Source organism: Delphinapterus leucas, chromosome 6 (assembly GCF_059928025.1).
Source record: "Delphinapterus leucas isolate spDelLeu-1000000601 "Yukka" chromosome 6, BTC_Dleu_Yukka2, whole genome shotgun sequence".
Taxonomy (NCBI): Eukaryota; Metazoa; Chordata; class Mammalia; order Artiodactyla; family Monodontidae; genus Delphinapterus; species Delphinapterus leucas.
Window position 1 is genome coordinate 35,633,401 of NC_143134.1, and position 18,433 is coordinate 35,651,833.

Consider the following 18,433-nt stretch of genomic DNA (forward strand, 5'->3'; position numbering starts at 1 on the left):
AAAACCCTGGAAAAGGCAAAAGTATGGTGATAGAAAGCAGGTTAGTGGTTGCCTAGGGCTATGATGGGAAGGGGCACAGGGAACTATTTGAGGTGATAGAAACGTTACACTTCGTAATTATGGCAGTGGCTACACTAGTGTATGCATTTATCAGAGCTCAGTGAATTATGTGCTTAAAATTGATGAATTTTACTTTAAGTAAAATATCTCAGTAAAACTGATTTTTAAAATTATGGTCTCCAACTTCAACCAAACTATCAGTGTCAGCAGTTAATCCTTTTATTCTCCTTAATATTTATCTTCAACATTCATCATCTCTTCAGACCTCTCTTCAGTTTCACGCTTTCTCTTACAGAGAGGTCCTTTATCTGAGGATGGTGAGAGTCCTCAGCTTCTCGTTCCCCGGTTTTCATTCTTCTTCATCCAGGCCCATTTTACTTCCTGAGACTAGACTATCCTGACATTCTTGAGCTGTTGTCACTGAACACATCCAGGGAGCCCTGCATTACTTCGTCCAATCAACTCCTTGCTCCTGTGTAGACGCCCCCCTCTTTTGGTCGTTGGCCCTCAGTTTGTAAATGTGGTCTAGTCTCCCATATTCTCCTAACTCTCTTTTTCATCCTCGAATCTCCCGAAGGCAGCCTTCCATAATGTCCCCATCAGCTTAATCCACCCTCACCGCCCCCTGCGCCCCTCCCCGCCGATTTCTGGTGGACACAGTTGGGTCTTTGTCCAAGGCTGTGGCTCTGACAAATGCTTTGTCAAATGATTTTCAGCCTCTCTGGAGCACTTGACACTGTCAGTCATCCTGCTCTCCTCACCCCTCTGGGAAATTCCTGCCTTGATTCCCAGACCCCAGCTTTGTTCTGTATTCCTTATTTCCACATCCTTTCCTTGTCTCTCGTGTGAGCTGGCTTCCTCTGGTTGCATGTGCATTCCCTAGGATCCATCTCTGTACCTTGCTGTGATCCTCACACTTTATTTCTGGCACATCTCATCTGCCCTTAAGGTTTCAACTGCTATGTTGATGACTCTCCAGTGTACTTCTCCCAAGAGACCCCTTCCCTGAACCGCAGTGTGTATTCCACTGTCCACCAAGTCATCTCCGCTTGGGCACTGCACCTGTGCACCAAATTTGATGTTTCTAACTTAGAAATGTCATCACCTTCTCTAAATAGGTTTATCGTCCTGTATTTTGTTTCCCGCCAGTGATACCACTGTCCCTGCAGTCATCAGGTTAGAAATTGAGAATTATCTTTGATTCTTCTCCTCTCTGCATCTGACTCTCTACATCTGACCTTTCCCAACTTGCTGATCCTATCCTTCTCGACCACCTGTGTTATCGTTACTTAGGTTTACACAGGAGCTGCTAATGTTCCCTCCTTTGTTCCTCTGCCTTCATGCCCATCCTCCGTGTGTCTGGAACTCAGGCCTGATTTCATACCTCTCCTTTTGAAAATCTTTCTGTAGCTCCTTTCATCGACAACAGGGGTTTGGGTTTCACGGATCTGTTGGGGAAAACAAAAGTTGGGAGGGCTACTGTTGTGTCACCAACTTTTAATTATTCTAAATAAGAATGTTAGAGGAAAAAGGAACTCGCCGTCTACCATCATTTCATAGAAAAGGACATTTAATGCTAAAAGAGGCATAATTTAGAGACGACTAGACCAGAGTGTGGTGGCCAGGTGTGCAGTCTGCAGGTCAGGCGGTGGCCCAGCTACTCACCTCGTTGGCTCATATGGGTGCCTGAATGAACTCCTCTGTCAAATGGGGAGTACATTTAAGAGTACACCTCACAGCATTGTTTTGCGGATTAAATGAAGTGATGCATGCTGAGAGCAGTGTGTGGCATATAGTCTAGAAGAACTCAATCACAGGACAGTACAGCCCCAGCTGGATGCAGACACTTCTGCAGGAGGGAGCCCAGGCCTGCCCTCCTTTCCCTGTGAGCCTACTGGTGACCCTTGCTCATAAAACAGTGATGGAATTTTTCTTTGTTGACACTTAATACTTTAAATACCTTAAATTCAAATCCATTAAATCCTTCGGTATATCTGCATAACAGTTTCCCCCTGCAGAGCTCACATTTAGCATTGTTTGTGATTAATTGCATTTTAGCATCCTTTTCACAGCTATATTCAGGCAAATGTATACAAGATATGGATACACGTCATAACTTTTCAAGAATCTCAAGGCATAGCCATAACGGTTGTGGTGTTTAAATGTTTTCCTTACTCTTGACTCCTTTAGAAGATACTAGTCCTCAGGATGTGTTCAGTGATTCAGTGGTTGGAGGGCTTCCTACAACAAACCGCCAGAGCCCCCTCACACAACTCTTTTCGTTGGTCTGGGGGCTGCAAGACGGCACTGGGTTGGATCTCAGGGCCTGCACTCTGAGAACCACAGAAGATGCAGAAGCCTTTCTCCCTCCCCCGCTGGGCCCTGAGTCCTCCAGGGTGTCCTCTGAGGGCCCTGTTGGAGTCTGGTCAGCATTTTTTCTCCAGTAAGAATGTGAGCATCTTGAAGTCAAGACCCTGGGGAGCAGCTCCATATTCTTATTTTCTAGAATGATACCTTACCGACAAGTGAATGTCGATCAAATCAGGTTTCTAGCTTTCTTCCTGAAAATTGCCAAGATTTGTAATCCTTTCACTTTGCTCTTTTCCAAATGGCAGTGAAGTGGATCAGGTTCTTCTGCTTCAGCAATGGTATTATGTGAAACTTTGTTTTTATAATCACTTGCATTTAAAGAGCAGCCAAGATGTAGCTTGGGAGCAGTAGCACCAACAGTCTCAGAGGAAGATGTGGGTGCTCACCCTGAGTTGGATTTGGAAGGCTGGATTAGGAATGAAGCTGGGGGAACGAGGGGTGGTGGGGCGTGAGGGAGGAGTCCGGGCCATGGGAAATTATAAAGGATGCAGTTTCAGGGTGGTGGTCATTAGCCTCTCAGAAGGATTTAGGGGCCCTCTAATTATAGGATCTGCTCACTTCAAGGATTTTATAGCCTTAGTGTTGTGGGGAGTGGGGGTAGTGAAGACGAGGATATCCACAGGAACCAAAGTGACAGATTCTGTCATTTTCACTTGAGGTGGGATGGGACAGTATGCAGCTGCCCAGTCGTCTGTGGTGTCCCGGTGTCAGGGTGCACACGCTGGGAGAGGCTGCCTGCACTACCACATTAGCTCCCAACTGCTGGAGGAAAGCCCTTTTCATATTTTGGACATCTATGTACCCAGTAAATTCTGTTCTAACCACGTTATTCGTCATTTGTTCTATATATAAACTCCTTCTACAGTGGCCGGCCTTTCCATACTGTATGCAACATAATGAGGTAACCCTAGGCTTTCAGACTGCCAGGGGGCATTCTTTGGGCAACTAGTCTCAAACTGTAGTTAGAGACAGAAAGTCGAGGCCCAGAGAGGGGGTTGTCCAAGGGCCTGGAGGCCACTGGCCATTGCAGACTCTCCTCAGGCAAGGCTGTCCCCTTCCCTGTGGAATGTGCTCACCAGGGGGGAAATGTCGATGGTAGGACTGCTCAGGGTTTCTGTCCTGACTCCTCATTCCTGGGGCTGCCACCAGCTGGCCCTCCTCCCTGTCATGGCTGTGGGACTATTAAACACCCCAAAAGTCAGGGAGTGGACAGAACTTCCATTTCTCCCAGACTGGCTGGAACGCACTGTTCCAGGGACCTCTTCTTCATGGGGCGTGTGTGTGTCAGTAGTTTTTCATTCTGCAGAGGGGGAATTGGGTTTCTAGGAATGTGCTTGTGGTCTGCAGCCTCAGACATTTTACTAGTTCCCTGGAGTTCATTGTGATGGGATTTACCTTCACCAAACACTGACCAGAGCAAGGAGATAAATGCTTCCCTAGGAGACAGAGCAGCTAACATTTTCAAACATAGAAAACATTATTTCAGAAGAAAACCATTGCTTGGGACTTCCCTGGTGGTCCAGTGGTTAAGTTTCTGCGCTTCCACTTCAGGGGGCGCGGGTTTGATCCCTGGTCGGGGAACTAAGATCCCGCATGCTGTGCGGCACAGCCAAAAAAAACCATTGCTTTTCTAAAGAGAAATTGAATATACTCATGTGCATCTGAAACTTTGCATGATGATACCCTAATAGTATAAATATCTATTTTTCCAGAAGTTCTTCCATTCTATTTCTTAATATTTTTTGTTTTTTCTTTCCTTTTTTCCTTTTTTATTTATTTATGTTTGGTGTCTTAAAACAGCAAATAATATCTTACAGTTCTAGAGGTCACAACCAAAGTGGGTCTCACTGGGCTAAAATCACGGTATCAGCAGGGCCAGGGAGAATGTTTCTTCTGGAGGCTCCAGGGAGAGTTTCCTGCCTTTTCCAGCATCTGTAGGTGCTGCATTCCATGGCTCATGGCCCTTCCTCCATCATCAAAGCTGGCAATGGCCGATGGAGTCCTGCTGTACCTCATGTGTGAAACCTGCTCCTCTGCCTTCCTTTCTACATGAGAGGGTCCTGTGATGACATTGGGCCCATCTGAATAATCCAGGGTAACAGGCTTGGCCTGAAGTTAGCAGACAGCCAACCTACCCCCTCCTGCCGTGTAACGTACCACATTCATAGGTGTGGTGGGCAGGAGTGCACAGCTCTGGAAACACAAAGCCTTTAGATGTTTTTGCCATCTTTTTTATCTTTATGATCTTTGTGACTAAATAGGAAATAAAATGTCATTTCATACTGTCATTCAATTAAAAACGTTTTATAAACAGAGTTAGTACCTGATTCATCTTTGTTTCTAAGAACATGGGCATACCTTAACTTTGTTAAATTAAGGTATCTTTTTTCTTTTAGTTTTCATGAAAAAGTCCAAAACAAACCTTTTTTAAAAAAATTTGCTTACTTACCTTTTCCTGGTATCAACTGTTCTTGGATAGAAAATATTCCTACACTTCATTCCATGTGTCTTTCACCAGACATGTCCCTCAGCAGTCAGGGATACCATTGTCCTCCCTTTCAGAGCTTACCTTGGCTTTTTGCAGTGGTCTCAGGTGCTTGGGGCTACATTCATCCAGCACAGCCTCCCGGTGCCTGGTGTTGAAAGAAAGGAAGCATCTGTGGCCCAGGGCTTCTCTGTGCTGTGCTCACATGAGCAGGTTGCAGACATCCCAGAAGTAATGGAAGGCTGTCAGACGCTCTTTTACCTAGCCAGGTTGAAGCAGCTGAGTTATATTTCAACAACTGAAAGGGAGATCCAGGGCTTGATTCTCAGACCACCAAAGTCTTGGGGCCAAGGAATCACAAATTGATAATAATCAGGCCCTTAGAAGGGAAACATCACCTGGAGTTTCTGGGCCTGTGTTTAGAATTAGTGTATTGACATGTGTGCTCGTCTTCTTAGGTCCGGGCCCACCAGCTGGTCTTGCCACCGTGTGATGTGGTGATCAAGGCTGTGGCTGACTACGTTCGCAACATCCAGGATACCTCGGACTTGGATGCCATAGCTAAAGATGTTTTCCAGCATTCTCAGGTACAAATACAAGCTCCTGGGTAGCGCTTTGTGCTATGGTGTGTGCTGGGTTTGGAAGGGGTTTGAGAGGCACACACCAGCCGTGTCCAGGAGTGCTTGCCCAGCTGTCAGGCCTCTGCCAGCCAGGAGGGCTGGCACCTCACCTAGCTCCTCCAGCCTCCCCTCCGGCCTGCACAGAGGAGGGAATGAAGTAGATGAATGGTAAGGTCTCTGCTGCTCCTAGATTTGCCATCATAATTTACTGGGATTTCTACTAAGAAGACAGATGAATCAAATGGAATTGTGGACCTCTGATTTGTCCATCCCTTCAGGTGATGATCAGGGATTTCTTCTTCCTTTTTTGGAAAGTAAGGATGTGAGGGGGGTCAGGGTTAGTAGAAGAGGTGAAGTTTGCGTGACTTCCTGTTTGCTCTCTGAAGAACTAAAACTGCTCCCCCACTTGCTGGAGATGAAAAGTAAAACCTTTCTGGGTAGCACCAGAGACCTGGCCAAGGAAAAGTTGGAGGACTGCATCCCAGAACTCAGGTCTCCTGACTGCCATGTCAGACTCTGATAAGTACATTGCTCTAAGAGAATGAATGTTCGATTTGTTTCTTTAATGATAATCTGTTGATTTTCCTTGAAGATTTTAATGTCATTTCTGAACTCTCATTTAGCTTGAAAGGCTGAAGATTATTATACATGTGCTGAATTATAAAAATATATTAATACACATGACCAGTGGCATACTGATTTACAAAGGTTTTCCTGCATTTATTTCAGTCTAGAACAGATGACAAAGTTATTCGATTTAAGAGAGCAATTGGATATTATTCAGCGACTAGTAAGCCTATGGCATTTCACCCACCACATTACTTAGGTAAGTAACTCAAAGCCTCTGTGATAGATGCTGATCATGCAATAACCAAAGAGATTTAAATATTCACCGAGTAATCTTGTTGGTTTATTCTTTTGAATTGAGATTTCTATAGTTACACAAATAAGTATAGCAGAACTTCCTGGGCAGACTCAGTGGTAATTCCTGAAAGTGTTGAAGAGCAAGAGAAAACTTATGAGAGTGGAGGAGAAGAGCAGGCAGCCATGAGGACCAAGGCTAGCAGATGATGGTGATGCTGAAATCTCTGTCTGTGAGGTGTCCTCTTGCAGAGAGCACCAAGGACATAGAAGACCCTCTGGATCTATAAGTGCCTTCATAAATGCAGTGGATTTGTGTCTCCTCTTGTTGCCTTTTTGTTCTGCCTTTTTGGCAGAATATCAAATTTCACTCAGAGATTTGAAATTGGGGAATAAAAAACAATTATAAACTGTTTGCCTGAAGGCTGCTTGATAGTGAATATCTCATGGGAGGTTGTAAAGCACTAACCCTAAATACCAACCTCCTTCCTGAGTGAGATTGCCTTTCTTAGGCTCCAGAGCAGTAAAGCTATGAGAAATCATATTGCCAACCGTTGTTTCAGTTGTGCTTATTTCATATAATGAAAGAAGTCATGTTCCTGAGATTGTCTGTAGTGACATTCTAGTCCTCATACGACAGTTGTACTTTAAACATTCATTATAGTATACTTGGGACTAGAACATTTAAAGAGAAGGAAAATGTGGGGAGAGAAAGGACAGAGAAAGACACTTGACTTAACATTTGGCATTTATCTGAGCTGATAACAGTTTGGAAGATGCTCTGAAGAGGAAGGTGAGTTTTAAATTAGGTTTAAGTTTGAACTTCTTAAAAATATTTACTGTTCTATAAAGTGCTTTCATGTTCTTATTAAATCATCAAAGGACATTATGAGGTAAGTATTTTATAAATGAAGTCAATACTCTTAGAATTCACTTTCACTCAGTGGTTTATGGACAACAGTGATGTTAATTGGTAAAGAATTTGGGGTATTTAGGGTGATGTTTTCAAGCAGGTTAATGTAGGTGATAACTACCTACAAATCCTTCTATAAAGCATTTCGCATTGCTTCTGACTGTTGCGGTAATCTGAATTGTACAGCAAGGGACTTAACAAAGCACAGTCACAGAATTACAACAGGGCAGGAAGTTTGGGGCAGTGTAGAGTTCAGTGTATGACCTGGAATATTGGGATGAAATTGAGAGAGGTTGAGGCAAGATTGGGAAAGAAGGTTTATTTCAGGTTAGATACACATAATTTGGAGCCAGCAGAAACAGATTAATGTAAAAATCACTTTTATTGTTTTTTTTTCTGATAAGTATAAAGAAATAAAAGTATCTGGAGAAAGTGCTCATTGATTTCATCTATATGTGCTGTTAGGGACCCACTAAATGGAGAGTGATGACTGAAACGGAAATCAAGAGCGTAGAAGAGGCAACACTGAGTTGGGGAAATACTTTCTTGGCATCCCAAGTGAGAACCTAAGACATATTTTCCACAAAAATATTCTTATAAGTAATAGGTAGGTCATAAGTGGTCTTTTCCAACCATAGTTCATTATATTATTCTACAGGAAAACACATTCAGAATTTTGAAGAACCAATATTGGAAAATAACTTTCTTATTCATTAGACCCTGTCTGTATTAATCATTTTAGAAACTGGAATATGTGTAGAGTTTTGAAGAAATCTTACAGAAAAATGGGGAGAGTTGACTCTACCCAGAGGTTTCTAAATCTGGCTGGAATTTTAGGTTCTACCACAGAACAGTTTTCAGAAGCCTAATTAGCCTCAGGGTTCTGTATTTTCAAAAGAAAAACCTTCCTGGCCAGACCCCATGTGGACTGGCGTTGGGGGGTGACTGCTGTGTCTTCCATGCTTTTCCTTCTGAGTTTGTGGTTCTCTGCAGCATTGAGAAAAAACCTCAGATCTCCATACTGTTATTGGATGGTGTGGAATTTACAAAGGAAGTGCACATGCTCCCTGTCCCGTTGCTGGGAGGCCTGGTCTGCATAGTGCGTGGTCTTTTTCAGGGTGGAAAAAGAATTTTTTCCAGCCCATGCTGTTTTTGTACTATGAACTCCCAGAAATTATCTATATTATATAACATATTATAGATTATGGATATTTAATATATAATACCTATCTGTATATATGTATATTTCTGAATTATCTACTAGATAGATTTTTTAAATGTTACAGGTGAGATTAATATTATTTTTCAAGCATTTACTGTATCAGAAACACTGTGTTGGGAATGGGGGATCTAGATATGATTATAATTTTTTCCTTTCCATCATAGCACTTAATGTCCACCATCTCCAGAGAATCTGCAGTCTAAATGTAAGATATGTCAGAATTGAGTTGTCAGCAATATTTGGCTTCCTGGTTGAACAAGTAGTTCTTAAACCTTAGCTGTGCTCCAAAATCATTGGCAGAATTTAAAAATAACAAATAGCAGATGTTAGAGGCCCGCCTCAGGTCTGTGAACGTGGACTCTGTAGGCGTGAACTAATCCTAGTGTATTTGTGGAAAGCTGTGCAAATAAAACAGAGGCCTTGTTAGTCTGAAGAAGCATGCACTGTGTCCTCTTGGCCTTCCTCAGTGAAAAATAGATGAGCTCTCACTGCACACCTACTAGAATAGCTTAAGATCCGGAACACTGTCACCACCAAATGCTGGTGAGGATGTGGAACACAGAAATTCTCATTTCTTGCTCGTGGGAATACAAAATGTTATAGCCACTCTGAAGACAGTTCAGCAGTTTCTTACAAAACCAAACATACTCTTACCACAAGATCCAGTAATCCTGCTCCTTGGTATTTACCCAAAGGAGTTGAATACTTATGTTCACACAGAAACCTGCACATGGATGTTTATAGTAGCTTTAGTCATTATTGCCAAAACATGGAAGTAACCAAGATATCCTTCACCAGGTGAATGAATAAATAAACTGCTACATCCAGACAATGGAATATTATTCAGTGCTGAAAAGAAATTGGCTATTAAGCCATGAAAACCCATGGAGAAACCTTTAATGTACATTACTAAGTGAAAGAAGCCAATCTGAAAATGCTACATACTGTATGGTTCCAACTATATGACATGCTGGAAAAGGCAAAACTACGGAGACATTAAGATGATCAGGGGTTCCAGGGTTTGAGGGTGAGAGAGGAATAAATAGGCAAAGCATGGGATTTTTAGAGCAGTGAAAATATTCCTTATGATACTATAATGCTGGATTTATGTCCTTGTAAGCTTGTCCAAACCTATAGAATACACAACACCAAGAGGGAATCCTACTGTGAACTATAGACTTTAGTTAATAGTAAGGCATCAACATTGGATCATCAGTTGTAACAAATGTAGCACACTAATGCAAGGTGTATACTTTCTGCTTATGTTTTCTGTAAAGCCGAACTGCTCAAAAAATAGTCTTAATTTTTTGAGAAACGTAAATGAGCCTTTGATGTATTCACTTCCTGCCAGGCACTATGCTGAGTGTTGGACAGGGCGGTAGACAAGACAGATGTCATCCTTGCCCTTGTAGGTGATTGAGACGAGGAATCATACAGGAATGTGAACAGGAAGGTCACAGAAGACCAACCCGGTTAAAACAGTACTTGATTAAACCAGTGTTTAGTTCTGCTCAGTTAAATTAATGTTTAGGTGAGGTTTGAGTGTAGAGTAGGAATTTAGCAAGACGACGATAGAGAGGAAGTATATGTGCAGAGGAGACAGAATGTGTAAAGGTCCTGAGGTGAGAGGACAGGATGTAGAAGAAACAGAAGAATGTGGTTGGAGCACAGGAAAGCAAGGGAAGGAATGGTCAGGTGATGCTTGTCGGGCCATGCATGGCCTTAGATTTTTAGACTTACACTTTGGACCACGAAAGCTCACTGAAAGATTTTTTTCATTGTAAAAACTTAAATTATTTTGAAACTATCATACACACAGTATATTTGTACAGTAAATTATTTTGAAACTCTCACACACAGTATATTTGTACAGTAAATTATTTTTAAACTATCATACACACAGTATATTTGTACAGTAAATAAAACAAACATCAGTGGAATATTACTAGTATCAGAGCCCTATCCCTGTCTCTTCCTGGTCATGTTCCCCTGTACTCCGGCACCCTGAATTTTGTATTAATGGTCCCCTTGCTTTTCTTTATTGTGTGTGTACCCTGAGTACTAATTGGAGCAGCGGAAGTAGGTCGGATGCCCTGGGGAGGTTTTCTGTGGCGGGCCCTCTGTATGGAGGTCTTGAGATGGTGTACCTCAGATCAGGGAAAGGAGGTGGAGCTGGGGGCACAGGGAGAGCAGTGCAGCAGCCAGAATAGGAGTCGTGGCAAGAACAATTGTCAGCAGAGGTGAGGGGGAGACTTCTGTGGCACTCACAGCTCCCAGACCCCGTGCAGGTGCGGGTGCCTGCGTGATCCTCAACGAGGTGCAAGGGATCCTAGGAAAAATAGTTTTTTAGCTTTGCGGCTTCTTCTGTGCTGTAAAATATGGAAGAGGGTGGGGTAGGTGGCCAGCACCAGTCCTCCAAATCCACCTCCAATTGCTTCCATAAAGGGTGGGGCTTGAAATGGGAGGGAACTTTGAACATGCTTAAATTTTAGGTGGATGATGAAAGCTGAGAGGGGGCTATGAAGGGAGAAGGAAGGTTGGAGGTAATAGTGACCCCCGGTCCCTTGGAGCACAGAGGTGTAGGGGTCTGGTGGGGACCAAGGGAGCCCTCAGGGCAGCAGGCCAGCATGAACAAATAATAGAGAATTGTGCAAAGAGAACCATATTGAAATAGGAGTTGTCACCGCCAAAGCAAAGAACAAATTCTACATAGTGACCACAAAGAAAGGACCTCTGGCTATAGAAACTTCCTAGGTGCTGGCAGAGAGGCCCCATGGGTGTTTTATCTGGACGGGCTTGCCCAGGTCAGGGGCCTGCATCAGCCTGTGTCCTGACAGGCCCCCAAGGCTGGCCACGTTCTACCTGACTGGGTCAGAGGATCCTGATTCACAAAATGCCAGATGGCAAACTTCAGTGCCAACCGCTGGTGACCCATCTACAAGAGAACATAAATGCCTACTGTCTTAACAGGAACAATTAGACTCCGTAGTTGGTGCTCCTGGACCACAGCTCTTGGGACCAGGGCTCAGAGAGGTGCATCTTCAAGTGTAAGGGAGAAGCAAGGACCAGTCAGTGGGCCCTCATTCTGAGCCATGGCTTTACCGGAAGGCATCACTTTCTGGTGTCTTGAGAAGGCGGGTTCCTGAGGCTACACAGTCTGCACAGTGCTCACCAAACTGTTCTGTTGATTGTTGCTGGGCTTCTAGGTTGTGTTGACAAGTCTTTTTGAAAATACATCTCTACCTCCCCAACAACACACACTCCCAGCATGAGAGGGGATGGTCAGGAAATGTCCCCCCTGAACATGAAGACACAGTCTGTGAAGAAGGATGTGGCACCTGCTGGGCTTCCTCAGCTGATGAGAAGAGGCTGTTAGGTCTCCAGGACCCAAGGTCACTCATTTGGGTCCACTGTGGGACACAGAGGTCATGCAGAGTCCATAGTGTGACCTGCCCAGAATAGAGGGCGATGGCATGTACACATGTGTCTGGGGAGCAGAAGTGAGAGAGATCAGAACGCTGCCCGCGCTGCTCCTGTTGCTCGAACTGTTGAACTCCTCAGCGTCACTGCTACCCTACGCCAGGTGACATGGCCCTCAGGACCTCGTCCACCTGCCATCGTCCATGCGCCCAGGCTCACTATGCAGGGGTGGCACAGGCCTCCTGCTGCAAGTGCTGGCTGTAGCCAGGCCGCAGGACCCATAGTGGGCCTGACCGTACATACTATAAGGCAACTTGCCCTGTTCCCACCCAACAGTGTGCCTTTGGAGCTTCCCTGTAACTTCACAAAGGTTTGCCTTAGTATTTTTTTTTTTTTTTTTTGCCTTAGTATTTTTAAAGCTTGTCTAATGTTCCACAGTGGGGATGTGCTGTAATCTACTTAACCATGTTCTGTAGTCATCACTAGAATATTTTTAGTTTTTCTACTGTTATAATGATCACTTTAAAAAACTTTTGTCACCAAGTATATGATATTATACTGTTGCTCTACTCTACTAATAAGTTTTTGAAATTTGGCAAGTTATATAATATTCATTCTTATAGTTTTGATTATTAAACCCACTCTTTCCAAGGTTTTTGCTTAAATTTTCTTATTATGGAAAGCTTTAAATGTAACTGAAAAATACAAAGGATAGTATCATGAGCATTAGGGTACCCACTAAACAGGTTTAACAAATGTCTTTAAAGAAATACATTAGGCTTTTTTTTTTTTTTTTTTGCGGTACGTGGGCCTCTCACTGTTGTGACCTCTCCCATTGCGGAGCACAGGCTCCGGACGCGCAGGCTCAGCGGCCATGGCTCACGGGCCCAGCCGCTCCACGGCATGCGGGATCTTCCCGGACCGGGGCACGAACCCGTGTCCCCTGCATCAGCAGGCGGACTCTCAACCACTGCGCCACCGGGGAAGCCCTACATTAGGCTTTTCTAAAAGTCATGTCTGTCCCCCTCTAATGGTTTTTATAGTTCCTTACCTCATATATGGAATAATAAGTCATAGTGTTTTGATTTTTAATTAAATGCTGTATTGTACCTGTCATTCTGTACTTGCTGTTTTTGAGATGTGTGCATGTTCATCTTTTTTAATTTTTATCTTTTTAAAGCTAATGCAAATGGCATTGATGTCAAGCCCCCAGGGGTCTGACAGAATAGATGCTGCCAAAGAGAAGCTAAGATGCTATCATGTTAAATAGGAAGTCCACTTATTCTTTCTCCTTGATTCCTAGGTAGATAGTGGATCCTCTCAGTCTGTTCCTGTGACCTTTCATTCAGTTTTTAGTCAGTTTATTTCAGTTGATGTGGTATGCAGTGCTATAGGTTGTCTGGTCTTAAGGGTTTTTGAAAGGTCATTTTTTTAAAAAACCTGAAAATTGGTCATTTTAGAAGAACTGAAAATACATCTCCTTTCAGTTGCTGTCTGGTTTAAAAGACTGCAAGGTGTGTCTTCCTGAGATGGGCACAGCTTGTCATCAGGTCTGTTGGTGGCTTCTCAGTATTCAGTGACAGAAGGGGACTGCTAGTTCAGTTTATCAGTGACTTCCAAATAAAGGCCTTTAGACTTTTCTTTTAGGTTGTGCTTTTTAGAATTCACAGATGGACAGAAACTGCTTTGTCTTGATTTATCATAGACTTATAAAACCATGTAGGTGGCTGAATGAAATTTAAGAGTTCTTTTCTTTTGCTACTTAACGCCTACGATTCAAACCTGATTAAGTGAACTCAGGAATTTAATAGGTTTGGATAAAATTTGGGATAAGTTTCTCACTATTCAGACTCTTGCTCTTCTAGACTCAGGTGTCACGTGGATTTGAGTAATACTGTATCCTTTGAGGTCCACATGTGCTATCCAAACTCAAGGACAGAAGAGATTTGGATAACCAGGGATGCTGTGTAAGCACCAGGATACCTCCTGACCGTGGTATATTCCTACACCAACCGTCAAGCAGTCAAAGCAGCCCTTGTCATTGTTGAACAGCTCTAGTTCTCAGAAAGGTCTTATTTATTGATGTATTAACCTGAAATGTGCTTCCCTAGGTTAAGTTTTTTCATTGCTCATAATTCTTTCAGGTGCCTACTTGCTTTATTCATGATCTTACTTTAATTTGCCCTACACTTAGCCTTCCATTGTGAGGGCTTCTCTCCTGGACAGTGGCCTCTAACTCTTCCTGTGGGGCCTTGCCAGTAAGTACTGTGGCTCCAGGTAGGCATCAGCTGCCCCAGCTCTGAGCTCTTGGGAGTTGGTACTCACTAGAAACTGACAAGTTTCAGTCCTCTAAGAGCTGGGATGATTTCTGTCTCCTCCTTCCCAAAAGCGCCCATGCCTCCTTGGCTGTGCGCGGCCTACCAGGCTTCATAGGCCACACCAGTGTCCTGTTGGTTCCCGCTGTCCCCCACACTAGCTTGCCTTCGGAAGCTATTCGTTTGGGAGAGGATGAAAACAAATTACGTAAAATTCTCCATATAACTTTGTACCTTAAGTTCTGTAGAATATTGGTATTGAGTAAATATGTCAACATGGTTAACATAGTTTGAAAATTTTGCTTTGATTTTTTGCAAGCATTGAAAACTAGTTTGGTGGTAGGGAATATATTGGTTTATTTATTCTTTAAATTTTCAAAGCTATGTTTTTTGTGCAACACTTAAATCATGCATCAGCACCCATCTAAATTATAGAATTAAAAAAATATTACTTTGTTACTATTGTTTGCTTAATGTAACATCTTCACAGTAACATGCCCAGTAATAGATGAATATTTGTTAGGTAGGGGTAGGGGTGACTAGTTCTCAGTAGAGTTTTTTGGTTAACACCATTCCTTCTTTTAATCTTATTTTAATTTAGAGAAAAGCTGGTTAGCTTCATACAGGCACAGTAAGTAATTCAAGGGAGTGGATACTGCACAGAGTGTCTTATCTATGAGAGTTCACAGCTAACTAAGCACAGCCGTAAGGGCTGCAATGCATGCTTTCTTTCTCTTATTCTCAAAGTCTTTAATATTTAAATATTTTTTAATTATGAAAATATTTTTCAAATACTAATTAAATACTTCTTTCCCTTTCGTCTGTCTTCATTCTGCATACTTTTCTAACAAAGGCCTACCTCTCTTAGCAAGTATTTGTGAAAGGAAGAGAATGAGAAACTGGTGGTGTTAATCTCCACTCTGAACTGGTGTCAATCCTGAGAAAGATGTCCTTGTCACGCAGAAGACAGACAATGACTCTGCTTAGCTGCACGAGGGCACTGAGAACAAGAACTGATTTATAAGAAGGCATGCAGTATGCAGAGGCAGGCCCTCGCTTATTAGGCATTTCTGCAGCCATCAGAGAAATGTAGACAAATTAATTCGCTTAATAGACTAGGTTATGATAGAATAGTAACTAGTCCTGTGGGTTCTCAAAGGTTTATTTGAGGTCAGTGATTGAAATATGATTTTAGAAAATGTTCTTTCCTTGGAAATCTTTGCTCTTAAGTTATAGTTTTGTGTGTGTTTTTGTTTTGGGGGGTTTCTTTCTTTTTGTTTTTTCTTGTTTTTTTTTTTTTTAAGGAAAGTTTGTGCTTTCAGGAATTTTGTAGCATATAATGGCCAAAAATAGAGTGAAACATAAATGTTCATCTTCACTTGGATGCTGCTGCATAATTGAAGAGTCCAGTCTCTCATTCTTATTACTCTGAAGTTCAGTATGGCAGGTCAGCTACAAGGGATTGTATACTAGACTTTTTACAGTGATTTAAGCTACAGCATTAGAGCTTAAGTGGATTTCATAATACTCTTTCACGCAAAATCTGGCTAAAATTCAGAATCACCTGAGAAGGGACTTTCAGTTACGGCATCACGTATCTCACACTCAGAGGTTCATAACTCATGGACTTACTGTTTGATCAGGAATGTCTCCTTGTGTGTGTGAGTGCAGGCAAATGTGCACGTGTGTCTGTGTGGTGAACATTTGTGTGTATGTGAGCGTGTGGACAAGTGTGTAGATGGGACACCAGCCCCACATGCACATGTGCCAGCATCACCATTCCCAGCTATTTGTCCCACAGCCATCTCTGTTCAGTGGAAAGTGGAAGCTGGGCCAAGCTTTCTGTTCGTGCGAGCTATGGCATTTCCGACTTGAGCACCAGGCGCTTGAGATGGGATCTTCCAACAGATCATGGCTTCTGAGGCTCATGAGTCTTGTGGGGTAGTAAGAAGTGAGCAACGGCCCAAGCCTCAGTGCTCCCAGTGTCCTTGCGGCCCAGGACTGGATTGGCTCAGGGAGCCTCAGGTTAGGAATCAGTGGGAGTTTCCTTTCAGAGAATGAGACGGAGGGTTTGGGGCACTTTATTATTTTTTTTAGTTAAATTAAATGTGTGTTTATTTTTCTTGACAAGTTGGTAGTGGTTTATGGGTTGTGTGTTTCTCACCTGATGTCCCTCAGGTTTTGAAGTTAGAAAAGCACTCTTCCTGATAAATGATGTTCGCGTTGAGGTAGCTCTAGGCTTGGTTTTGTTCTGTTTTTAAAAGAAACCTAAGGAAGAGACGGTGTGGCCGTGGGGGCACCAGTAGGGTCTGTTGTGTGTTCTCACTGGGTATATTTTCTCTGTGTCTCCTGCAGTCTGAGTCCTGATGACACCCCCGGGTCTTGTAGTAGCCCTGGGCTGGCCCTCACAGCCTGTCCTCTCAGGCACGCCACACCTAACTGTTCAGCAAGTGAACAAAGCCCTGAAGAGTCTTCTCATTTTTATCACATTAGTAAATCATGATATTTTGAAGTGTCTTTGACATGAAGGCCACACTCATCCCCCATCACCGCATGCTGGGGGCATTGCCGTGCTGGCCTTGCTTGTGCTGAGCCCCACCTCTCCTCAGACCCGCAAGGAGACTGAGTGTTGTGGATATGGAGGTTTCTGAACCTTGGGCTGAGTTGATTGCTTTATGTCATGTCTTTAAGCTGACATGGGACCCACTCCTGCCTGACGTTGTGTTTGGGGCCGCTTCTCTATGTGGCTTCCGTTCTGTGTTTCACTGTTACAAGTTAGCACGAGGATAATGAAGGACAAATGCCAGCATACATCAGAACAGGTTTTATAAAGTCATTTTCTAAGGGAGCACAAAATCCCAAGTTTTACTGACCCCGCAGTGTATGTATAATGCATGGTGTAACCTGATCATGGTTTCCTTAACAATGAAAACAAACCAAAAGTATAGGCAGTGACTACCACACTTCACTTTTTGTATTTAAAAGTGTGCTAGTAGCTACGAACCTAATTTTAGTTTAAATAGAAAAATTCCATTGTTTCACGTATGGAAGGAGAAGTGCTGTGTCCTTCTTTTGTTCCTTTAGTGCTTAGAGTACTACAGGGCTTCCAGCTTTGTCAGCAGTGAGCAGAGAGAGAATAAGAACACCTGTTAAGTTAAAGACAGAGACAAGCCAGGCATTCAAAGAAATGGACAAAAGCAAAAAGACCATCAGACATTAATTGAAAACTCTTGAAAGTTAGAATTCTAGCCCCAGTGTATAAAATTGGTCATCATAAGATTAAGTATTTTTAATGTTCAACATGAATTTCTGAAGGTTTCTGGGAAGTGGGGCCAGTGGTGTGCTGGCACCTGAGGAGGTGCAAGACAGGTGGAGATGTGTGCTAGCCACCGCTCTGTCCTGGGGAATGTCCTTCTGCTCACAGTTGTTTTATTGTTTTCTTTCCGTATTGATGAAACAGCCAGACCAAATCCGTTTGGAATGCCTGGGATAGTGCCACCGTATGTCCCCCCCCAGATGCTCAACATTCCACAGACCTCTCTGCAAGCAAAGCCTGTGGTAAGGCCTTTCCTTTCCTTCCTCAGCTGGTCTGCCCAGCCTTGGTGTGGGACAGCTGCCTTGAAAGCTGCATATGCATCAGATCTTAATGAATGCTAAAATAATTTCTTAAACTCAGGATATGTGAAGCACCTGCTTCACAGTGTTTGTTGAATTAAAACTTAGCCAAGGCCGGATTATGCTTATGTGTTCCGGGCCATGCAGGCAGTGTGTATGCATGTGTGATCTATACCCTCTGTTTCAGGCCCCCCAGGTGCCCAGCCCAGGTGCTCCGGGCCAGGGTCCACACCCATACAGCCTCGCTGAGCCGGCTCTCACCTTGGAAACCAGCGGAAAGAATCTGACTGAGCAGAACTACAGTAACATTCCTCATGAAGGAAAGCATACCCCACTGTATGAACGGTCCTCCCCGATCAACCCAGCTCCAAGCGGCAGTCCCAATCACGTGGACTCAGCGTACTTTCCTGGTTCTTCTACGTCATCATCTTCAGACAATGATGAAGGCAGTGGAGGAGCTGCAAAGTGAGTGGTGTATGGAGTAGTTGGTGCTTCCCAGAAGTGTAGCAGCTTCTTAAGTAGCTTGTAGTCCCGAGGGAAGCCACCTTCTGG

General features: G+C 43.4%; 1 protein-coding gene across 4 annotated transcripts in view; it reads left to right on the top strand.

The window, feature by feature from the left end:
* The window catches only part of FAM120A (family with sequence similarity 120 member A), a 104,331-nt gene that overhangs the window by 33,564 nt on the left and 52,334 nt on the right, over window positions 1–18,433 (top strand). For all 4 annotated transcript variants that reach the window (XM_089912987.1, XM_022564594.3, XM_089912985.1 and 1 more), the window contains exons 4-7: window positions 5,374–5,502; window positions 6,265–6,361; window positions 17,727–17,824; window positions 18,069–18,346. In XM_089912987.1, coding sequence (XP_089769113.1) covers window positions 5,374–5,502; window positions 6,265–6,361; window positions 17,727–17,824; window positions 18,069–18,346 — 602 coding nt within the window. The remainder of the gene's footprint in view (window positions 1–5,373; window positions 5,503–6,264; window positions 6,362–17,726; window positions 17,825–18,068; window positions 18,347–18,433) is intronic.